Genomic DNA, 25,030 nt, shown 5'->3' with positions numbered 1-25,030 from the left:
TTAAATGCCAGAGAAGTTTTAACAATCACAAATCTTGGAGCTCTGCGGTTGTTACCCATTGTATGATCAATTTCCATCCCTCAATACAATACATACTTCATTCTACAGACCTTAGCAGTTGTTACCCATCAATATCAGCTATAATTTTGGATGTCATACATAACCCATATCTGTGTTACCAAAGCATGTCCCGCAAATTTGTACCACCCTGCATAGGGGAACTACAGAGACGATAGAGGAGAACATTTGTAATCAGGTGACTTTAACTACTTGGAACTATGTGTCCTTACCTAACTAGCTATTCTGCTGGCAACAGGGTGTGAACACCAGCTGTCTTTAAAACAGATCCAGGTATTAAAATCTAACTTTTCGTCTAACTTTTGACCCCAGAAAAACTAATTAGACTTATACTTGAGGTTTCCCTGTTGGCACAACCTGAGCAAAACTGCACAGAATTTTGGGAGTGGCTGTTTGACAAGCCATTGGTCTAAATAATTAGGGGGAAAAAATCCTGAGGTGGTGGAGTTGCTGCAGGGGACATGGCTATGAGTTGATGTGACATGGTTTAGCATTAATTGTCAGCTGCCAGTAGGCTGACCTAACGTTCTAGCATGCCTCTTGAGGGCCTTTACAATTGAGCTCTTGAGAGGAGGGTAGGAAAGTCAGGAAAAACATGCAATCCCCTTTGGGGGAGGGAAAGCACCTCGAGATTTGTGAGCTTCTCTGGGACAGATGTTTACCACAAATGTCACATCGATTGAAGGGCTGTAGTGAGAGAAAGCCAAGATCAGGGGTAAAAGAGAAAGGCAAGGTAGCACCAGGGAGCCTGGGCATGACACAGAAACATCTCTGCTTTTCCCAGCTGAAGGACCAAGCATACCCAGTGAAGGGACTGGCAGTGTGTTCGGAATTCCCCCCCTGACCTGAGCATCAGGTGGAACTCCTCGCCTTTACGTTCAAGACTCTCTTTAATGTTTCCTGTGACATCCCAGGTCTACCCCCACCCTTTCCCCCTGTCCGGCACCATATAGAAGGAAAAACATCTAAGGAAAGAAGTAGCTGATGCTAGTTTTAGCCGCCTTCTCCCGGGGCACACGGAACAATGGGCCGTCCTGCTCTGGAATGGGGAGTTGACTCGTTCCTTCCTCATAGTCACGGGAACAGACAGTGCCGGGAGGTTCAACTGGCTCCTCGAAGGAACCTGGAAAATAGTAACAATGTTAATTCCTTGTGTTTCCAGACAGATACCCTGTACTCAGAGCATATGGACAATACCACCACCAGGGAGACAAGGAAGAGGACAAACTCCTAATAACCACCACCACTCTACAAGTACTCTGACTACTTTTACCAAGCAAATAAGTAACAAAGCTGGAGCCGAAAGCTTAATACTATATGGAAGGGAGAAAGAAAGTGTCATTCTGTAATAACCCTGGGGAGGACTTGTAGTCTATGACTAGGCTAGACTGAGGCTTGTTTTTAAGGACAGTGTCATCTACAGGAAATGCAACATCTGCATCTTCTTTATGAAACTGAATTGCCTTTAGATTCCAAACTTCTTTAGGGTTGAGATCTTTAGGCACTGGGACTTCTTCCACATTCAAGACTTCTTTAAGATTGACAGCCAGGTCTTATGGAGGGTCTGGAATTATATTGAAAATAGAGACATCTTCAGTCTCTGGAGCCACAGTGGTAACCTCATCTTCAAACTCATTGTCTCGGTCTCTCTGAAAATCTGGAATTTCACTGCGAATTTGGGCATCCTCAGGCTCTGGGACCACACTGGGGACTGAGTCTTCAAGACTGGGATTTCTTCAGAGTCTTGGTTTCCACCGACATCAGAGGCTTCTTCATGGCCTGGAATTTCTTCATCATCTGAGGCTTCTTCGTTGTTTGGGACTATACTCACATCTGAGGATTCTTCCTGGTTTTGAATTTCATCAAAATCAGAGACATCTTCAGGGCCTGTGACCACATGGAGAGCTGGGACTTCTTCAAAATCAAGGTCTGCTTCAGAGTCTGAAATTCCATTTACCTCTGGGACTTCTTCATGCCCTGGGATTTCTTCAGCAGTTGAGGCTTCATCATTTGGGACTTCATCAACACCTGGGCCCTCTTCAAGATTGGAGTCTTCTTCAGAATCTTGAGTTTCCTCTTTATCTGAGGCTTCTGCATGGTCTGGGATTTAATCAGTATCTGAGGCTTCTTCGTTGTTCGGGATTACATCAAGATAGGGAACTTCTGCAAGGTCAAGATTTGGGTGGTCTTCAACATCTTGTCCTTCTTCAAGGTCAGGGTTCAGGTTTTCTTCAGAGTTTGGAATTTCTTGCACATCTGTAGCTACTTCAGGATCTGGGACCATATCAAAATATGGTACTTCTTCAAAGTTTGGAATCTCAATGAGTTCTGGAATTTTGTCATCAGGTTCTAGAATATCTTCAAGGGGAGGAAGATCATCAAAATTTAGGTTATCATCATCATCATCTTCTTCCTCATCAAGCTCTGGTATGTATGCCTTCAAGATGTGGGCCTTGAATCTCAAGGTCATTTGGGATCTCAAGACCTTGAACTTCTCCAAAGACTACACCTTGAATGAGATATTTAATTCCTAGCTCTTCATTGACTGACACATCTTCCTCAGAGGACTCTTCTTCCTCAAGGGGCTCATCTTTAGCAAGGACCTGGCTTTCAGGAAGGGCCTGACTTTCAGAAAGGGACTGACCTTCAACAAGGGCCTGATCTCCAACAGGGAACTGACCTTCATCAAAGGACTCGCTTTGAGCAAAGATATCAGCCTCAACTTCATCAGAAGTTTCCACATCCACAGGATCAGAAAGTAAAGAATCTTCTTCCACCTTCATGTGTGCACTCCTGAGTGGGAATAAATTTGAAAATGTCAGTTAGTTTGTGGGCTTGCATTAATTAACATAAAGATGATCTGGAGTTGAAAGATCCCATAACAGAATGTGTTTCAGGCTAAGCATAAACAACCGCCCCCCCCCCCCAAAAAAAAAAAAAAACTCACTGGATCTTCCTCAGATTCCTGCGTCTGATAAAATCATGAGCTTCCGGGCTGGATGTCCACACACGCTTAGCAACCTGCTTCTGAATATGGGGAGGCACCTGAGGGTAAAATTAGTAACATTATACTTTATTACACAGCACCTTTTCATTTAGACTCATTTCATCTCTATCAGGTAATCAGGCATGAAGGCACCACGACCAGCTAATGCCAGAGGAATTTCTAGACTGAGATTTTGTGGCAGCCTGTTTTGGCTACCCTCAATGATGCAAGTACAACTGTCCCCTGCCTTGGGAACAGGAGGTGGATGTGTACAATAAATGCATTCAAAACTTTCACCTACCTGGAAGAGGACATCCCAGTTATCAATCATTGCACGGACCACATTGACAGAAGCAACATAGTGGTCGATGCCCGTGCTTGTTTTCCTGGTCTCCCTTTGGCCACACTGTCCCTTCTTCAGAAGAGCAGATCCAAATATCAAGGCCAAATTTGTGGAAGTCATACGGTTGCCTGGAATCTAGGTAAAGGAAAGCAGAAAGTGATTGACCCTGAGGTAGTACTGGAAGTTGTACAAATAGATATGTTTCTCTCATTCTCCTCACTGCCACTCCCACCTTGCTCCCACACATATCCCCTACTACATTCCTCACTACCCTTTCCCAGATCTTTTTACCAACTGTCCATTAATGCCAATGGAGTCCTCGCAGTGTTCAGTGATTTTATGCAGGGCCCTGAGCAGACGCTCCAGGGTGTCACTGTGGCAGGATGGTAGCATGTAGACCAGCAACTGCAGGGCAGAAAGCTGATCCTGAGGCTTCAGACCTAGAGGAAGGAAAACAAGGGCTGGGTCAGGGGGCTATCCCTGACAGTAGCCTGATACCAAGGGGAATGAGATTCTGCTTGAAAATTGCTGACAGCTATAGAGCAAATATCCAGGCAAATTGCCTTTGCTCATTTCCAAAGCTTGAGCTCAGGAGCCCTGAAAGCAAGTACTCCCATCAAAATCAGACCTCCTCTATAGAACCTGGGTTTTTCTTTGCCCTGAGAGGGCCCACACAGCTTCAAAAAGCTCTAGAGAAATTTCCAAGCAAGAGACTTATAATGGAGCATTAAGAGATACAAAGGAAAGTAATCTGGAGATTTTTTTATTAAAATTTTTATTTGTAATTGACAAATAATAATTATATATATTCAGGAGAGGTGTTTTATTTTATCTTCTTCTGTTAATTCTGCCCTAGTTTCTTGAAGTCTTGCAGCCTGAGCTCTGTTCTTAGACCTCCCCCCCTAGACCCCTGTACTATTGTCTTTCCTTGCCCAACAAGGGAGGGCAGAAGACTCACTTGCTGTCAGGAGGAAGGACGTGTACAGATCATCTGGCAGCACAGAGTCCTTCATGTCACAGAAGAACTCCCTGAGGAGTGCAGCCACATCATGCACATTCTGATTCTCATCCAGCACTACATCCACACCTTTATCAAATTCTTCACGGAGCTAGAGAAAGGGAGAGAAGACATGGACTGTCTGCCTGGCCCATGACAGGCTCCCTCTTGGTTATTCTTTCAATAAGTTCTAGGCTTCAGTGGAGGTAGCTGGCAATATGGTGTGCCTGAGAAAGAAGATCCCCCCCCACCAGGTATAACACTCCTCTCAAGTGTATGGGTGACCCCCAGCTCCTCCTGCTTTTTCTCACCCAAGGAACAAACATGTAAACATAGTCAATTTACCTTACGCACTCTCTGCACAGAGTGTTCAAGACTGAAGAGCCCCACTGTGTGTAAGCCTGAAAGAAAAGACCAGGGGATACTAAGCATCTCTGACCCCCTTCCCTCCCCCCCCCCCACATCTCCACACCCCCCACCCCTGCCCATGGCATTTCTCTTTTCCTCCCCCACTACACCCCAACCTCCACTGGCATCAAAGGAATGTTATCCAAGCCCTTTTCTAGAACCCAAGTCCATTTCTAGAACACCCCATTTTCCCCTTTAATTGCCTCCTTCTTTGATTTAACCATTTGCAGCTAGCTTCCTTACCATGCTCCTCAATGAAATCACAGCAAACCTCAACCACCTGTGGGATCTGCTTAGCAATCGGACTGAGACTCATCTTCCTTTTAGATCCCAGAAGCCTCCTGCCCACCCCGAAGGAAACTTTTGAAAGTTGCAGAGTCTGCAGCAGAAGTGCCCCGTCCTCCAGTTCAGCCAGGGAATCCACTGATATGGCACCCTGTGGAGAAAACCAGACCATCTTAAAATGGGGGAGAAGGAGGGCCAAATCCAACCTTCCTGAGCACTGCCTGACATTCAGAAAGGGAGGCATTCTCTCTGTGGCAAGCCAAACACATCACTTCAAAATGTTGTGTTAAGCTCCCCCTCCCCGTGAGGACACATGCCTTAACTCTCTGGCCCTACATTCCTGCACACCTCAAGAAAGGTCCCCGCCTGAAACCTGGAGGATTTAACTTACCCGACGCCCACGGCGAGTGAACTCCCGGGGCAAGGTGGGCTCTTCCCGTCTGCGACTGAAAAAGCGCCTGAGGCGGCCGCACATCCTCTGCACCACGTTTCCCCGACGACGGCGGCGGCGGCCAGAAGCCTGACTGGTGGCTTCTTCAATCTGCATCGCGGCGGTCAGTTCAAGATGCTTGCGGCGGGTAAGCTCATTTGCAATCACCTCTTCCAGGCGAATGCCAAATGTCTTGAGTGATGCAACTGGGGAATCAGGGAGAGGAAGAATGAGAAACGTCAAAGCCCCGCAGCGCCTAAATGAGGAGGAACTGCAGAGGCTGTTGCACTCCTCTAAGCAACCACCCACAGTCAACCCCACCCCTTCAGATCCGCAGCGCCCCTCCCAGAGGAGAGAGCCAAAAAGACCCTGCAGTGATTTGGCAAAAGGACTCAGCTCCACTCAACAACGCAGAAGGGGCTCAAAGTCCCTGCCTTAAGTTCTACCAGGGGGTGACCACCTTAAAGCAAAGATTTCTTCAAGTTGATCTGGCTGGGTTGGGTCCACCAGGAAGGCTCTGGAAGGTCTGGGAGGACCACCCATGTACCTGCAGCTATTGCGCAATTTCCTGATATCACCCCCTATGGGTTTTTGTGGGGGGGAGGGGTAGTGCCATTTGGAGCAGTGGCCACTGCCCAGTCTCCAGTAGCCAGGGTCACACTACAGAGGGGGTGCACCATTCTATTTTTTTCCCAAAGAAAACACAAGAGGCCCTTACCCTTCTGTTGCCTTCTCAGAATCAGGAACCACTTCTCCAGAGTGTTTGGACGGTCATTACGTAGAGCTATGGGAAGAGAAAAAAAGACACGCACACACAAATAGGACTTGATAACTGACTAAAACATAGCAGTGCATTGATCTGCAGAAGAGGGAGGGGAGCTGGGGTAGGAGGGAGCTCAGCACAGCCGGCAAAATTTGTTTTGCTTTCTCTCAGCCTCAGTTTCCCCGCCTGACAACAGAACCAATCCTATCTGACACATATGAGACTCCAAGAATTTAACCAAACCAGACAATCTAAGGCTCCACGCGCGCACCGCGCATCTTGCTACGCACCAGTAGTCGCTCGTCACAACACTTAATACATAAATTCGAGAGCTCTGCGGCACCGGGATCATGCAACAGGAGAGGGGAGGGGCTCTGCGGGTAGGGGTCGCCAAGTTACTGCAGGCACGCTGGAACCCTGGTTGCCGTCGGCTCTCCGCGCTGCGGCGGCATAAAAAGTGGCGACACCTGGCCAAACCCGGCAGCGGTGGCTGCCCGCGGGGTCTCCTCTCCCTTCTCTTTACCCAGTTCAAGCTGTGCCCGTTGCATGCGCCTAACGAACCTGCCGCCTCTTGCACTTTCCAATCTTGCTAGGACGCCCCTCGGCCCGTGCTACCCCTTCTCTCCTCCCTTTGGCTCCCCCCTCCAGATCCGAGCCCATACCCTTGAGATCCCTTGTGCTCTCGAACCCGATCCTGCGCAGTGTCCCGCTCGCTCCCGCGCCGCCAACTGAGGTGGGCAGCGCTCACGTCGCACCTCCCGCCGCCACCCCGCCTCCCGCCCCCGCGCCCGCACCGCCCTCCCTCTCATCTCATGGCTTGGCGCATGTTTCCCTCTCTCTCTCTTACCATCTTCCTATCTCCCTCTACTCTCCATCTCTCAACCGCGTTGTCTCTGTCCCAGTCCTCTCTCAGAGTGTCCCTTTGCTCCTCTGCCTTGCCCTGACTGATTCTCGCACCACATATGGTGCTTCTGTCTCTTCACCTGTCCTCTATCCACCTGCCTGTCCCTGACATCTGCCTGTCTGTTTTACTGCCTCTCAACCCTCAAACGTCGACCTAACTCAACCAATCTTTACCTCTTGTACAACTCAACAGTCTTCAACTCCTACTTTCTGGGTTCCCCAGGCGCCAGGAGAATGGACCAGATCCAAGACCAGGCGCGAGCCCCTCCCACTCTCCTGGACCCCTGATCCCTCCTGTCCTGCCCAGAGGGTCCACTCACCGGAAGGTGAGGATGCCACGCTCCGGGGGGTGGGGGGTACAGCTTACCTCTGTCAGGTTTGAATTCAGAGAGGAAATGTCTGGCCAGGAGTTCCTGGTAAGCAGTCTCTTGCAGCTTCAGACGCTCCAACTCAGAGAGGCTGTGTATAGATACCATCTTAATCCTGCTGTCCGGGTTGTGTCCTGGGGCTCCTCCCAGGACATTCACTAAAAAAATGAAAACGGACAGCAACAGCAAAAGGGGCATGATTCTGGGGCATAGTGTCCTTGCTATCTTCCAAAAAGAAATGCGGCCACCCATTCTGGAATCGGATCATTATCAAGCCTGCATCATCCAATTGTCACTGGACCTGATGGAGGGCACTATAAGGGAAAGTGGAGGGGGAGGGCAAACTGGTAGGCGACCTCACCCTCAAGCAGAGCAGCCTCTGGTTGCTTATTTTTAAAAAATTCAACTTTAAAAAAAAAAAAATCAGCCCTGAACAGATAGCCGAAAAAAAAAAGAAGACATAATTAACAAAAAAAGTAGAAAAAAAAAAAGAAAAAGAAAAGAAAACAAATTTCTTTAAAAAGACACTTTAAGACAAGAGAAATATAGCACTTTTCATTCATTAATTAGAACTTTGATAGAGCTTATTTTTATTTTTTCATGATGCTACTTGATGCTGTCCATGTTGACTAAGAAGGAGACTTTCATCTAGGTTTGGAGCACTGCAAATGTATACAACTCTTCCAGAAAACAAACTGGACACGTGGATATGGAGCCAAAAATTGTATCCAGGCCCATCGACCCAGCAGTTCCCCTTTTAGGAATCTATCCCAAAGAAATCTTCCTCCAGACAGGAGAAACCATATTCACATGAACCATAATAGTAAAATAAATAAATAAATAGAAAGAAAGAAAAGCTAGCACAGCAATGAGGCTAGTTATGTAAATTATGTAATGACCACAATATGGAAAATTATGCAACCATTAAAGTGATATTTACAAAGAGCTTTTAAACAATAAATACAAAATACAGAATTTGCATTAATTATGATTACAACTATGTGAAGAAAAACATGCATAAAAATAAAAGACTGAAGGAAATGCACCCAAATGCTAAACAGTATCATATTAAGTGAGGAGATTTTGTTTGCCTTTTGCCTCTTCTCTATTTACCAAAAACTGTACGACTTTGTTATACTACTTTTTCATGAAAAAAATATTGATTTGTACCAAAACAAACATCATTTCCAGACCATTTCCAGTGAGACTCCTTATACAGAATCAGTGGTAAAAGTGGAGTTTGTCTTAGTGTAATGATAAACCTGTTTCATATGGTAAGCCTTCTCCATGATGCCCACTATCCCATGCTGCTTCCAGACTTCATAGCATCTCCCACTGGGCATCTCCTTGCACCTCACATAGAATCTTTTCCTGAACATTCTTTATTGCTTATTTGTTCTTTCATTCATTTATTAGAAGAAAAAAACAACCTGTATCAATTGCCCACTTTGTGCCCAGTGCTATAGATTCAAAGGATGAGCAAGATAATTCTATTCCTTTCATAAAGATTTAACAGTGCAGTGAAGGAGATATACAGGTTAGCAACAATTTACAAAACCTTGTGGTAAGTCAGTCTGCCAAGATATAAACAAAGTACTGTGAGAGCAGAAAGGAGGAAACATCTAAGTCTGCCTGGAGACAGGGAGGGGGGAGTGTCCAGAGAGAGAGAGAACAGCTTGTGCAAAGGCAAAGAGATGGGAGACAGGTCATATTCTTGAAGCTGTATAAAGGGATTGGAAGGAGATAAATCTGGATAGGCAGGGATGAGATCATGAGTGGCCCTGTAAGCCACGTTAAGGAGTTGGACTTTCTCCTAAAGGCAATAGAGAGCTACTGCAGGGTTTTAGGCAGGGAGTGACAAGAGTCAGAGTAGCACCTTGGAAAAATCACGGACAGCACTGAAAAAGCCCTGTTTAGGTAGAGATACCCTGAAGTGGGTATCAGCCAGGAGGCAAGGGATGCTGACACAAGTCAGTGTCACTGGGGCTGGAGTAGGGGATGCATTTTACAGATGGAATTGACAGGACTTAGGGAAATGGTTTAATTATAATGGAAAGAAAATATATATAGGATACCTCCAAGTTTATGTTTTGGGTGAGTGTGTATATGCAGGTTCCTGATAGAGAAGATACTTCTGGATATGGGGAATTAAACTTTTTGACAAAAAGGAAAGTAGTTATATGCCACTTTTCTGAGCTTCCTTTTCCCATGAAATTTTATGATAATATTCTATATATTATAGGGGAGGCTAATTATGGGGAGCAGAGAAAAGCTAGGTAAGGTTTTATAACATGATCATCTAAATAAATGAGCTATCTTCTGTTAAAAAAAAAACAAACTCACACCTTGTATTTTTTTCCCCAAAATTCTTTTATGTTTTATGCTCACTTTCCTTGATGGCCAAAGTAACAGATGTCAGAAATTAAGTGCAGTATAAGAAAAGATGAGGCATCTTTCTATGGATTTTGAACTAAGCTAAGAGGAAAACCCCTACTGTATTTTAAAGCTCCTTCATCTGCAAAGCATCATCTTCTGGACCCAAAGTGAACACCTAAGCCCAAGCACCAAACTCCAACCACAAAGTGATCCTTTTAACTAAAGGTACATGCATCTAACCACAGTCCCAGACTAAACCTCTAGCAATGTCCCATTTGAGATAGCAGGTCCCGAGTCTGTTAGTTGAAGGTCTCATCCATTACAGTCTTGTTCTGGCTTAATTTTTCTAACATCTCTCCCCTCTCCCTAATCCAGACATTTTTTGGTACCAGTCTTGGTACCTAGGTATCTAGGCTCCCCAGAGCTGGCCATCCAAAGAGCACAGCTGGTTCTTTCATCCAAAATCAGGATGAAAATCAATCCCTTCTCTCTACCCAAAATAAGGTAAGAACGAACAGTATAACTCTCAAATCAACAACAGCCCAAAAAAGAGAGAGAGTGACAGAGAGAAAAACCTTTGAGAGATGAGTCAGCCTAGAAGCTTACAATTCGAAAGGAAATCAAAGGCCTTAGAATAAACCAACCGTTTGTCATCGCCTCCCTGATCCAACATACAAGGCTAAACTTAAGAGCAGTTATACCAGCAAAACTGTCACTGTCTTACTTGCCTTCAACCCTCTCCAAGGCACCAGTAGTATACAAGACAGAAGCAGAGTTAGGAAGACCAGTGTGCCCAGAGGAGAAGCAGTTGGGGGTTGGAGGGGAGATGAATAGGCTGGCTTTGGCTCTATGGGAGGCACATAACAGGTTCTCCAATTTGAATATTCATCCTTGGGCCTGACTTTGCATCTGAACACTAAAGGAGGCTTCCCACAGAGAATGAGGTGCCAAGGGACCTCTCTTGCTGCAAAGTGTCTTCCCCTTTCTCCTTCAGCATGCCATGGCACTAGCCTAAAGTGGCCATGAGATAAAAAAAGATACTCAGAAAGGAAGGTGAAAGCAACCTGGCTCAGTTTCAGTCTAGAATTCAAGACATTTGCAAAAACACTATCTTTAGACAAATATCTGTACTGGGCACTGGAGTTAGAGGCAAATAGAACTGACTTTGAAGCCAGGCTTTATAATATTTCAGCTGTGTGGCTTTAGGAAAGTTAGTTGAATTCTCTGAGATTCAGTGGTTTCCTCTATAAAATGGGGAAATGACATAGTACTCATTTCAGTGGGTGTGTGAGAATTGAATGAATGATGTATATGTGATATTCAGCACTGGTTTTTAATAAACATATTAACATTGAAGGTCCTTTGCACAGGACTGGAGTTTACCAGGTCTTTGCATTGACTAACCTACTCTGTTCAATCTCTACTAAATTTGAATTAAATTAATACAGAGTATTAACACAGTATTAATACAGAGTAAAGAGATTTTAGAAAACTATTGGAAATAGATTTTTCTTCACTCTCCAATTTCATCAGGATCAAGTATTAAAATTCATCTTATAAAATTTGGAAACAACTAACTGCATAGGTCAATATTTCAAACATTATCATTCAAATTAGTAAAATGCCTGTATGTCCCAAAATTTATTTCTCTTTCAAACCATCCAATTTTACATTGTCACTACTAATCATTTGGAACTGTAAAGGGGCTAGAATATTAGCAGATCCCAAGAGGGAGGATTTGAACAAAGAGCAGACAGACACCCAAATCAAGTCCCTAGAAATACAAAACAAGGAAACACACTTGGGTGGCATCAAGCTTGTACTTCAGGTCTTCCTGAAATGCATGGCACAAATGGAGAAGCAAATTAAGGTCAGAAAGGTCACCCACTTTGACACTGCAAGGAAGGAAATGCTTTCAGCTAGGCATAAATCCACAGTCTTCACAATTTGGAGGACTAATTTACTCCATTGCCTCATCAAAACATTAGGAATGTTGCAATGTTTACCAATGAGACAAAGACAAGGACTGCACCGGTGCTGTGGCTTGAATCTTTCTAAATTATGGCACTTTATAGCACAATAAGAATTTTGCTCTAAACCTCTGAGAGTTCCTCAGAGTTTAGGCAATTCATAATAAATAGGGCTGGGTGCCCAAAATGTTTTGCATCTACATTATTCAAATGTCTACAAGCAGTGACAATGGATTAAGACATACCCATTAATATATTGCAACATGGGAAAGAGATATGAGTCTCTATACGAAAATATTTGGGCACCAATTTGGTCTGGTGACACATTACCTCATTCATCCCTGAGCATTAAAGAGTTAGCCTTAAAGTTGTTAGCCCATAACCTCCATTTCAGCAAAGGCTACAGAGGCTGTGGACAGAATGGCTCATTTTATGCAATGTGGTGGGCGGTGATATCCCAAGATAATTAAATCTGGGGACAGTGTTCACCAATACATGGAGCCAGTCCATCATGTCATAGCAGAAGCTCATAAGCTGGAGTTAGTACCGTTAAATTATATTCAGAAAAGCCTTGGCTTCACACACACGAAAAGAATGTTTTGGGAACTACTTGGAATATTAGAATGGTTGAGAAATAAAACAGACCTTAGCCATCACCTAGTCCCCAAACTCTGTTCTACAGTTCAGAAAACTGAAGCTGAGAGAGGGACAGGGGTTTCTACAAGGCCATATGCAATTTGACAGCAGAGCCTGCACAAGAACCCAGTTCTCCTCAGTCTCAGGGCTCTTTCCATTGCCCCATCCACTTTTGCCCTCAGTAGCTGCAAGATTCTGCAACACTAAATAATGAAATCAAAAGAATGCAAACATAATCAAAGCTTGATTCCATAAGCCAGGGGAGGTCACATCCGAAGGAAGGCAGCCACCACAAATGACAATATCTTTGTAAAATAAGTACAGTCGTCACTCCATCGAATGTGGAATGCTTTTTTTAAATTTTATTGACTAAAGAAACAACTCAAGCTCAGGATGGTGAAAGGCAATTTTTATGCTATAAACATCCCAGAACACAGTGTAAACACAGTGATGACATCAAATACAACAAGATATAGATATTGTCACTATTATCTGCAGCATGTGTCAGGATGTATAATAGTGCTGGCATCACAAGCTGTGGCACATATATATCTTTTTTCCTTTTGATTGCTGCTTCTACTAAATTGTGGTGGAAGAAGGAAAAAATAAGATATTCTATCAATAGGAGGTAAAATGTTTTAATGCCTAATTTGTCTTGTGTTTTTCATTTTCTTAAAAGCTTTCCATATGTCCATTATCTGCAGACGCTAGCACACAGTAGGTGTTCAATAGTGTTTGTTAGGTGAATCATAGGATTAAAAACACGAAGCATTTGAGAGAACATAAAGCTCTTGTAATTAAAACAGCTACTCATGATTCACGAATAAATGAATCATGCTATTTTACTCTCACGACAATCCCTGGGAAGGAGGTAGGTTGGAAATTATTTCCCCCCATTTTAAAGACAACAACAAACTAGGGCTCAGGAGAGATTGTGAATTACCTAAAATTGCACAAAAATGCCATGGAGGAATTTGATCTGGAAACCAGCTATCCCTTCCTATTCCCTGGGCCAGGACTTGCCCTTTCCGCTAAACCATTGGTATTCCTCACCAAGATCTGCTTTCTGAAACTGGGAAAGTCCAAATCAAAACTACCTTCTTTCCTAAGGAAGTGGCTGGATTTGAGGAAATGGGAATGAAGATAGATAGAGATACATAAGTATGTATGTATACAACTTCAAAAGAGACGATTATGATAGGTAAGGTAGAAGAGGGAGCTGGATAGAAGGATAAAGACACCCAAGGGCCTATGTATTCATCCCTTCACTTCTCTAAGCCCAGCCCACCCCCAACCTGACATCATGGTATCCTGGAAAGCTCCTGAGGTATGGACTGGAACTTGGGTTCAAATCTCAGCCTCACTACAAATAAGTTCACACACTCACTAACTATGTGATTGGAACCAACTTGTCTCACTTCTCTGAGCCTCAGATCCATGTCCTTCCAAAAGAAAAATCATGATACCTACTAGGTATGGCTGTGGTGAAGATTAAAGAAGAGACAGGGTGGAATGCAAGAATCCTCCAGGGTGTACAGTGCTGTACCAAGGTGAGGGATTGTAGCCCCAAAGTACCTGGGAGTCAAATTTGAGAGGAAGATCGAGCAGGAATGCTACTATCCAGAACAAGACAGATACTACACCATGCTGAAGAGTGCCCCTGCACCATCCTTTGAAGAGGAAAATGGGTACTCATTCACTGTCAGCAGCAAACACACTTTTCAGATGGGATAAGATGAACTGTTTCTTCACTGGGTCTTTCATGATGACAGATGCAAGGCAGCTAACTGTGGGGTATGAAGGGATTAATCTAGTCTGTGAAATACAGAAACAAGCTAACCGGCTCGCAAAAGGGATTTAGTCCCTACCTTTGGCTTCCTCAGCACAGTAAGCAAGCTATCCATGCTGGGGATGGTGGCGGGAAGGGGAAAGCCATCTGGAATGGAAAGCCCCAGTTTCTGCCCTTGGGATCTTGAAGCCTAATTGAAAGTCACATAAATGTCAAGTGTCTGAAAAACTATCAAGAAAGGCCCGTGGGTTTAACATCATGCTTCCCTGCATTAATATAAATATATTTCCTCTTTTTTGTTCCTTTAAGGAATATTAAGAATTGACTCTCTGGCACACCGGGGGGAGGGAGGGGGGCAGGGGCAATATTTGTACCCCCATAATATGATGAAATAGAAGGAAGAAAAAAAAAAGAATTGACTATTTCCCCAGGCCCATCAGCATTGGTAAGATACTTACTCAGCTGTAGGTTTTTAGTAAATTCTGATTCATTCTTGCCATCTTCTCAACTCCCCTGTCCCCCCCCCCACAAAGCCTCCCTCTTTGAGACACATTCCCTTTCAGACACACACGTACACACTCCCACTCACAGACATCCATCTATACAAATGCATCCTCGTGCTCTCTCACATATGAATTTTCGCACACACACAGAATCCCCCCTCCACTGTGCTCACTACAAGAGAGGGAAAGGGGGAAATGAGACTCTGAATTAAAGGCAAGGCCATCAACATTTGCCTCTCCAGACCACATCTGTGGCTTCTACAAAGTGGGCATAAGAAAGACAGACCAATGGGAACACTCCCCCAAACCATCTGAACAGAGGTCATGTCAAGGAAACCTTCAGAATAAAGAAGTGCTCAGAATTGGTGCTGAGAGCTCCTTCTCCTTCACCTTTCCCCCCCACCGCCACCAGCTTCTCTTCTCCCTTGATTGTATCTTCCCCAACAAGCATTCAATTTTCTGCCAGGTTTCTTTTTCAAAATCCTGTCTGAGTGGCTGTCATAGGGAATTGGGACTGTGAGAAATGTTTTTCCCTGTAATTTTCATGCTAGGAATGGTATTTTAAAATGATACTAAAATAACCATATTTTTAAAATATTATTGTCTGTCTATCTATCCCCCTTCAAAAGTAAACCACTGTCTTGGCTATGTGATGAAAAAGAAAAAAAAAAAGTCCTAGATCAGGAGTCAGGAGGCCTGCTCAGTTACTAAGGAGCTGGGGTGGCCTTGGGCAAGTCACAGTACATCTCCAAGCCTGAAACACAACTGGCATAATTTATTATTATCCTATTTATTTAAGAGCCCTCTCATCTACAGGGTCCTCTCGATTCTTCCGGACTTAGCCAACTCCAGGACTCAGAGCCAAGCGGCTACTTATCCATAGTTGGAGAGAGTCCCCCAGCCTTTCTGCAAGCCTCTGGGTGCCAGAGTGTGGGGGTCTGAGCTGATCGCCCTCCTCCTCCCTACGTGAGTCCTTGCCACCGCACGCCTTTGGCCCTGAGCTAGGGAGTGGGGGGAGGTTCAGACTCTGCGCCCTCCACCGCGTGGGCACGTGGGCTTGTCCTCTGCCTCTGGCTGCCACCCTGCTGCAGAGCTCGGCCTTCACGCTGCGTTGGGTGGCGCCGCACACGTGCGTCCTGCCCTTGATGTAGTTCAAGGGAACGCAGTACCTGCAAAGTTAAACCAGCCCCCAGCGGCGCGCAAAAACCACTCTCCGCTGCCTGCCCCGCTGCGAATTGGAAAAATTAAATCTTTCTTATGCGCTCTATGTTTCAGCCATTGAATGCAAAAGCTTAGGCAACATGTTCTGCACTCTCAGACCTCCCCTCCCTGCCTCCCGTCGGGGTCTCCACTTGGAGTGCCCTCACCTCCCTTTCTCGCCCCGCAGGGGGAGGTGCTCAGGCTCCTGGTGCCCCACCCCTGCGCTACCTCTGGGCACCCCTCCTGACGTGGCCAGGGAATAAGAGGCTGAATGACCCCGGAGAAGAGCTACAGACACTGCCAGCATTTGGCTCTGTCACTCAGACTCCCCCCGCCCCAGCCCCCGCGCTCTCTGCAAAGCTTCCCGCGGTGGGGAGGGGGCTGATTCAAAGCAATTTTCTACACAGCAGGCAGCTCAGTGCCTTATGCATATCTGTTTGCTGAATTCCCTGGGCCACTCCCACTGTGTCTCACTGTACCCCATGATCTTCTATCCCCTTATTCAAAGCTGATCTCTTCTTCAGGATTCAGCCCGAGGGTCCCTTTCCTCTGAGTGCACTGAATTTCCCCTTCCCTGGCCATACCACACAATCTCACGGTACAGGTGAAGAAAAAGCAGAAGTGGAGATTCAGATGGCTAAGAAACTTACCCAAGGACACAGCTAATTAGTGGCAGAGCCAAGATAAAGGCCCAGAATTCCTAGATCCCAGCTGATTACACTTTTTGCTACACCATATTGCTTCCCTTCTGCCCTGACTTATGTAGCATTCCAGGGCAAGGAACATGCTTTGTACACAAGGACTGCACAAGGAACAACCCCTTTCCCTCCTTGCCTCACTCTTTCTGCTCCTTGTTTCCCAGTCTTGTCTAGTGCCTCCTTTGCTCTTCCAAACTAAGAGACAAAAAGGTCATTTTGTTCAAAGTTCAATGAGCAGCAAGAGCCAACAGAAGCTGACTTAAAGTTCTCCACCCACCTGGATGGCAATGGTTTTAGTAACTTCTCCCCTTCCCTCCCCACCAACACACACACACACACACACACACACACACTACAGTCTTCATTTTTTATGTTCTGTCTTCTTTGCATATCTAGGCACCTAGGGAAATAAGGCCATCCACACCTGCCCAAACCATCTTATCTTTTAATACTTCTTCCAAAAATATCCTCTTCTAATCTGCAGCCCACTAATCATATATAAAAATCACCATTCAACCAAGCAAAAATATATTATTTACAAAAGCTAAGTGTTTTTATCTGATGCAATGAGGGTAATATAGGGTTATAAATGCAAGATATCAAGAGAGAGAAATTTTAAGTACATAATTATACTCCCCCCAACTGAATTCTCTCCTCTCTTGGGCCAAGTAAATGGACAAAGGGAGAGTGTTGTTGACAAAGAGGGACAGAAATGGAGAAAAAAGAGGAGAGAAGAGTCAAGAACATCAGAAACTAAGGGCTAGCCCACCAAGAGGTAAGAAGGAGAAAAAGATTTAGGCTTGGGGAGAAGGAAGAAAGGGAGGGAGAAGGATAGAGTTCAGCTGCTGGCTCCAAGCATAGCTACTGTGGACGCCCAGAAAGATCTGGACTTATTCCCCAAAGGTTCAGAGATGTGGCTCTTGGGGTCCTGGATTAGAAATGAGATCTATAATCCCAATGACAGGTTTTTCTTATCTCCTAGTAAAGACAGAGAGAGCTTCTGGCTCTAGCCACAGCTTTGGTGATGCTCTTTTCAATTTAAGTGCCACCTCGCTATCATCACTATCACCACAATGCCCTTGCCTTCCTCCCTCCTGGAATTAAATAAATCTTACCCAACACAAGAATGTAATTTGAAAGCTCAGGACAATTTCTTTTTCCACTGAGGGAGAGAGGATCTTCCCCTCACCTCCTGTTGGAAATGGGCTGGGTGCTGCCACTTTATACATTCTAGAGCACCAGATCAGGACAGGGGGAGAAAAGGAGGGAGAAACAATTTGAGGCTGGTCCAATTTGTCCCAGGCACTCATATTCATATTCATATTCTTTCTCCTATTTTTCTCTCTCCCCTTCCCTCCCCCCATTGGATTTTTCTGCAGCCCCTCCTTCTGGCCCCAGCAGCTCTGTTCCCCATCTTCACTGCAGCATCCTGCACCCAGTCCCTCCCACCTTGTGATATTGGGGTATATCTTTCTGGTGATGCTTGCTTTTTAATATGGGATTTTAGACTGATATGCCAGGGAAAGACTTGTGTTTGGGGTGAGATGCTTCATAGGAGATAAAAGAAAAATCAGTCCAGGTAGCCAGCAACATGGGTTGGTGTTGGGGGCAGCTGGGAGACATGACTTGAACATGAGTGCATAGGGATCCAATTTAGGCAGAGGACTGGCAGGTTATTGGCTTGGATTACAGCAATTGCCTTGGTAACGTAAATACACAAAGACCTCATGATATATATAGAGAATGTAAATATCACTTAGCCTCGGTTTTCTCCACTAAAAAATAGAGGAATAAATGCTTGCCTCATAGCACTGTGGAGAAGAGCATGTGAAATTAACATAGGTAGAGTACTTAGCATTTACCTTGCTACTGAAGCTCAGAGAAGGAAAAGAGCTTGCTCAAGGTCATAGAGTAAGTAGCAGAGTCAGGATTAGAACCCAGCTCTCCCAAACACCCCTTCTGCAGGAGGGGCGCTTTCCACTTTACTTCCTCCTCTGCCAGTGCTATCCTTGGGGGCTTGGTGGGGGTGGAAGTTGGGAGGTGGGTTAGGAGCTGACTCTATGCATATGAATACAGACACTCTATCCCTTAGTACCACCTCAGGGGCTCAGGTTCCTGTCTCATACCCCTTCTCCTCATCACTCAGGTACTTCCCCCATCTCATCTTGGACTGATCCATTGCCACTTTAGCACCATCTCTGCTGCCCAACTCTGATGCAGTGACTCACCATCCAGCTGTCCAGGGCCTCTGCCCTCCAGGAAAGAGGCTTTTTTCTTAATTGACTGCAGAAGCCTCAGCCGCAGTGAAACAACAATCTTCCAGACAGGCTTAGAGATGGAGGGCTTTGCGGAAGAATGCAATAGCCCCTTATCCAAAGCTACTGGCCTCCATGCCCAAGGTGCCTGGGGTGCTACTATTGGAGTCCTTTGTCTGGGTTCCTTATGATAATTCCTCATGTACATCCGAGTCTCAGTGTTTTCAAGGGATTTCACCCCAGACATCTCTTTGCTGTATGTATAAAGCCTGTGTTGTGTGTCTGGCACTGTGCTAGGCACTGGCAGGGAATAGGGTAACAGGATACATCTCTAGCATCCAATGAGTGCTCACTAGAAGTTTAAAAATCTTAACGTGGTACCTTGGTAAGGGGGTGAATGAATGCAAAGAGGTGAGTTAGGAAATCCCTGTGAGGAGGGAAGGAGATGGGCAGGAGGGCTTCATCCCAATTCCAAGGCTTGGTGTTGTGACCTGGACTTTCTAATTGCCAGTAAGTGGCATCACTAAATCATTGGTTCCCTTAAGCACGATACATTACAACTTAACTAAATCCCTGCCCATCCTCTGTCTTTCTGGCTTACCCCCTCTCAGCCTCTGATTCCCTTTACCCCAAACTCCCATATCTTTATCTTTTTAATGAGGGTGGGGGAAAGAGGGAAGGAATGGGCATCTTCGGTATCTTAACTGTGATAAATACTTCATATGTATTACCTCCTCTAAACCTCATAACTATCCCACGACCTAAGCCAAGGTAAACAATTACTAAGTGGCAGAGCTGGGATTCGAACCTATAGCAACTCCGAAGTCTGTGTACTTTGCCTAGCACTTTAAACAATGCGCCACCGCCACCGGGTAGTGGAAGGGGGAAGGGCTCCTTTTCCTCCGCCTCCCTTTCCCCTGCTGTCCAAGTCCAGATCCTCCAGAAGGGAGGCAAGCGGAGGACAAGAACCAGACGGTCATCTGGCCGCGGGCCATCCTGGAGTGGCCCCTGTAGCCCACCTATCGTGGGAGGGGACCTCAGATTTTTCTGCATGGGGCGGGGCTATGCGAAGCACCTTTGGCAACTCTAACGCCCCCTGCCGCCAGCGACGCCCTGTCCGAGGTCGCTATTCTTAGGAGGGTTTCTGTGCTAAGATAAAAACTCGCCAACTGCCCAAGAGCTGTCTTGGGCCGGTACTAGTCTGTAGATAGCCTCGCCAGATTTGGTGACAAGTAGGAAGGAAGATCATTTCTAGCGTCCTACTATGTGTCCAGCTAGGGGTCAGTGATTTCTAATAGTCCTTGCCTTTTATATAGAAAATGTATTGCTTTGCAAAATAGTGAGCTCTCCATTAAGAAATATCTTCAACCTAGATTAGAACCGGTTTCGCAAAAAGCTTGTCTGCTGATCTCAACTCCTTACTTCTTGAAATCAATGAAGCTCTCCAGTCCTAAAAGTCACCCGCTCCCTCCCGCAGAGAAGGAAGAAGAAAGTGGGAGGGGGGAGGGGGGAGGGGGCAGAGGTCTAGGCGGTGAAGGGGCAAGGGGCCAGAGAGAGGGTGCGGTGAGGAGGAGCCTCCCGCGGGGTCGACTGCACTCGGAGTCAGGGTTCCCGCAGAGCCCTCTTGCCCACCCGCTGACTCGCTGACCTTCTCCCTTTCCCGGGTTCCTACTAGATTCTGCCTGCACCCAACTCATTCACACCCCTTGCTTGGGAATGGGGAACCCGGGGGCAACAGCCCTGGTCAAAGGAAAAGAGCATCTGTGGCAGCCCCGCCTTGTCCGCCCATCCCCCCTCCCTTATTCCCCCTCCTCTCCTCGCCCCCCTCTCTTCCGCCTAGAGAGAAGGCGGGGGCGAGCGGTGTGTGTATGTATGTATGAATGTACTCGTGTGTGCGCGCGCAGCGCGAGTGCGGCACGTTTGTGTGTGCATTCGGTGTGTGACCGGGTGTGTGAGGGGATGTGTGAGGGTCACGTTTTAGCCGAGTGCTTGGTGTGGTGTGTATCTGGTTTGCTTTGACATGGAGCATGTGTTTGTGTGTGCATGCTTGCAGGTTGTATGTTTCTGCCGGATTATAGTGTGACTATGTGGGTGCGGTCTGGAGGTGGGTATGTTTGATGTCTTTGCCGGGGTCTGTGGTCGTGCTGTGGTGAGTGTATATATGTGGTAAGTGTGCAGTGTGTGTATGTGTGTGCTCCCATTGCAGCTGGGGTGCATATGTGTGTCTGGTGTGTGTTTATCTTTAGATGCAGGGTGTCAATGTGGGTTTACAGGTGGTGTTTGTTGAGGTGTATAGTGTGCTTGTTCATTAGCAAAGTGTGTCTATAAGTAAGTCTGTTTGAGGTGTGCATGTTCAAAGGTTTATGCATGTGAAGGTGCAGCGTGTCTTTTTGTGTAAAGTGTTCCTGTGTGTGGTGTGGACGCATGTGGCCAGGGTGTGTGCTCGATGGAGGGGTAGAGATGGTGTGTGTCTTGAAGGGTATTGCTGCGGAGTATATGGGTGCTTTGTGTGAGAGTACAGGGTTGTTAAAAGAACCCGGGTGACCTGAGCCTGTGTGCGTGGTTAGGATTTTGGGGGAAGGGACATTGGGTCAGTACTGGAAAAAGGAAGGAAACAGGGGTCTGAGACCCCCCAGCAGCAATGCCTGCTGATCTGATTGCCCCCGTAGGGGGTCTGTCTGCCTGCCCACCTCAGTGCCTGCAAGACCTGCTGGGGCAGGGGGTGAACGTACCTGCTGCTTAGAGGAAAGAAGAAGAGGGCACCGGACATGATTGGCCAGGTAGGGTGCCTAGGGCGCGGTGTAGGGGCTGGTGGGAGTAAGGTGGAATTATTGTTCACTGATTTGACAATCCCCATCCCCCAGGAGATTACCACTTGGTGCCCAGCTGAGCCCAACTATTTGCTCAGGGCCTGCTGTTTCACACCTTTTTTGGCTTTGTGTGGGCAGATCCAGTTGCCTTGAAGCCCTTTCTCCTTGGGCCTTGTAACAAACTCCTACTTATTTTTTTAAGACTTAACTTAAGAATCACAAAACTTTCTCTGCTATTTTGTACCTTTTCTTCCCAACTGAGGGCTCCCTCCTTTGAGCCACCACAATTACACTCTTCATACTTCTCATGATATGATCATACATAACTGCAATTATTTGTCTCTCTTTTTAAACTCTGAGCTGCTGTAGAGAATGCATAGTATATAGTGCAAATAATAGTTGTAATCATCATAGTGTTGCCATTTATTAAGTACTTGCTGTGTACCAGGCACTGTGCTAAGTGCTTTTACTTGCATTATCTCCTCCAGTCATCACAATGCTCCTGTGGGGTAGATAGAACTGTCGATTGTCACTATTTTACACTTCACACATCAGGCTCAGTGTAGTTAAGTAATTTTCCCAAGGTCACACAGATCATAGGATTCAGAGTTGGTATTTGAACTCGGCTCTGTCATATTCCCTAAACCTTTCTTCTATGCTACATAGTGTCACTAAGTGTCCCTCCCCAATTCCTGCTAGATGCTGAAGTCTCTGTAAAAGAGTATCATTTCGTGACAAATCTTTCTTTTGAGTTTACTGACAGCACCAAGAGTACTCAGCATGATTACTTTCTTTGTCTCCCAGACAACTGATACTTTCTCCACCCAATTACCTGCTTTGTTGACGCCTCAAACTCTTTAATTACTCTAGGCACAGGAGCGCCTCACCAGCTCCAGTTTTGGGAGCTCTCCTTAGGCTGGTGCTGAAAGAAAGCTGAAAATAAGCATTTTCTAGCCATAGGGTTAGGGGAATTGGGTTTGGAGGGGAATTAATTGGGTTTGGAGGGGAATTGGGTTTGGAGGGGAATGGGGTCAGGATGGAGTAAGGGAATGATTTCACAGCTCCCACTACACTTGTTTTTGCAGCATCAGTACCAGAAGTTGGTATTCAGTGAATTTCAAGCAGACCAGTCATCTCCATATCAAACTGCATGTAGAAAAACATGCAGAGCTCCCCTCAGAAAAGACTACCGTATGGGCCCCATTTCATATTATTCATGAGTGTGGGGAGCACTGTGCTTGTCTAATGGGGCTCATGCTGCTCTAATGCCTTCCAAGAAGCCTCATCTGAGAAATCCAAATTAAAACAATACATTGCATTTTGGGGAACACATTTATGGGGGAGCATGGTGTCAGCCCAGTCATAGCTAAAGGGCCTTTGGAAGCACTGGCTCCCAGCTCAGCCCTCAGGGAGCCAGCCTAGACTGCTGCAAAAAGGTCAGGGGGGTGCACAGAGAGGGACAATTCAACAGTGGTGAGTCACTTCACCACTTTTCAGGGGGGAAAGTGAGAAGCACGATTTAAATTGCCACTGTTATTATTGTGCCCTTTCAGCTGGCACAAATGAGCCTGGTGCATGGATGAAAAGCAGCTGGAACATTCATAAAGCTTCCCCCCAGCTGGGCCTGGGTCAGCACCTCATCCCTGGTGGGCAGGAAAAGCATTGCCTAAGGTATTATGTAGCCAGAAAGTCTTTTTCAGAGGAAATGGTGGGGGCTAAAGAGGCCAGTCTAAGTCATGCAGGGCACAGACCACCTGAAGCCCCTTGGTTTCATCGCACTTAAGTCCCTACAAGGAGTTCATGCAAACTTTGGTATCTCCCAGCATCTGGTCTCGGGCACTCAGCTTTTCTGCTGCTGTGGGGCTGGTCTGACACCTCCTCACTCTCCTCTGAATATACCAGCTTCACTTCCACTTCCTCTCAGCCCCTCATCTGAGCCTTCTCCCTCATCCTGGAAGGTTTTCTACCTGCCTCTCCTCCCCAAAACACACACACACACACACACACACACATACACACACACACACACACACACCCTCTAGACAACCTGTCTAAATCCGGTTGTGTAATTTCCACTTGGATTTGTGAAGACTAGTTCACTCCACCTCAATGCTCAGTGCACAGCTCAGTGCCTGTGAAATGGGGGAAAAGCTTCCAACTTTAAAGAAGCCAAAAGCTCCAGGCTATGGCTCCAAAGATACAGCCCTGGGCCAGAGGCAGTTAGCATAATGGAAAGCTCCTCTTACTCCTCCGACCCCCACCACCCATATAAATGATGGGATAGGAGGGGCTACCCCCTGTCAGCACTGCTACTGCTACCACCATGGGATGAACACACACAAACACACACACACACACTTTCTTTGGAGCTTAAAATCACCACCATAAGTCAGTCTGTCTCTGTCTCTGTCTCTCTCTCTGTGTCTCTCTGCCTTTCCCTCCAGCATGGAGTTCAGGGAATGTGTCCCCATAATATGAAAATAATATGAAGAATTGTAAAGGTGTAAGATGCTTTAATAAACCCCATTACTGTCCAGTATAAACAGAGATTTGCTTGTTTTCACCCTAAAAACAAGAATTTGTAGGGGCAGGGCACCAAAATGTGAATTTTATTGAGGAGAGATCTTGGTTTCCCCATGAGTGTAAAACTCCTGAGGATCAGGTATTTTATCTTTTCCATGAGAGAAAAGAAAAAGTACAGGCTTTGGAGTAAGACAAGTTTCAGTTGGTATCCCAGCTTGATCACTTACTTGCTGTGTGATCTTGGGAAGGTTACTTCACCTCTCTGAGCCTCTGTTTCTTCAGCTGTAAAATGGAGATGTTAATACCTGTCTTAAAATTGCTTAGATAACTGAAGGAGGTAAACATGGAAAATGCCAGCCAAGTGCCTAACACATGTAGTAATTGTTTAAGAAAAGGTTAGTTAATTCCCTTACGAATTTTTGTTTTTCCTTCACATGTGGCCCAATGTTTCAACCAGGGTGTTCAGGAAGTGGAGCCGACTGACTAAGCTGCCAATTTTCCTCATTACTGGTTTGTCTGACACTCTTGAAATAGTTCCTCTTCTTTTAGGATGATGTTTTGATCAGCCTAATGCAGCCCCGAAAGAACTGGACCTTAAGTCCAATTGTCACTCTGCAGTTTCTTCTTGCAGTGTTAATGAGAGCAAGGTTTCAGATGTAATACTCCACACAGGAAAGTTTCAGACTTTTGGCTCAGTGTCCAAACCTCC

At 45.9% G+C, this 25,030-nt stretch overlaps 1 protein-coding gene across 2 annotated transcripts in view; it reads right to left on the bottom strand.

Annotated features, from left to right (window-relative positions):
- Positions 1-612: 612 nt before the first annotated feature.
- ARHGAP36 (Rho GTPase activating protein 36) overlaps positions 613-25,030 on the bottom strand; it is a 30,091-nt gene continuing 5,673 nt past the window's right edge. Inside the window, exons 2-12 of one of the 2 annotated variants that reach the window (XM_012764740.2) lie at positions 7,561-7,719; positions 6,246-6,311; positions 5,489-5,733; positions 5,056-5,248; positions 4,750-4,805; positions 4,366-4,516; positions 3,699-3,847; positions 3,366-3,542; positions 3,026-3,123; positions 2,759-2,871; positions 613-1,201 (exon numbers count right to left, since the gene is read on the bottom strand). In XM_012764740.2, coding sequence (XP_012620194.1) covers positions 1,044-1,201; positions 2,759-2,871; positions 3,026-3,123; positions 3,366-3,542; positions 3,699-3,847; positions 4,366-4,516; positions 4,750-4,805; positions 5,056-5,248; positions 5,489-5,733; positions 6,246-6,311; positions 7,561-7,719 — 1,565 coding nt within the window. In that variant the 3' untranslated portion in view covers positions 613-1,043. Of the gene's footprint in view, positions 1,202-2,758; positions 2,872-3,025; positions 3,124-3,365; positions 3,543-3,698; positions 3,848-4,365; positions 4,517-4,749; positions 4,806-5,055; positions 5,249-5,488; positions 5,734-6,245; positions 6,312-7,560; positions 7,814-25,030 lie in introns of those variants that run through there. The other variant, XM_012764739.2, reaches the window with a different exon arrangement.

This window comes from Microcebus murinus, chromosome X (genome assembly GCF_040939455.1).
Source record: "Microcebus murinus isolate Inina chromosome X, M.murinus_Inina_mat1.0, whole genome shotgun sequence".
Taxonomy (NCBI): Eukaryota; Metazoa; Chordata; class Mammalia; order Primates; family Cheirogaleidae; genus Microcebus; species Microcebus murinus.
Note: the sequence above shows the minus strand (reverse complement) of the source record. Positions and strands in the feature narration are given on the sequence as shown.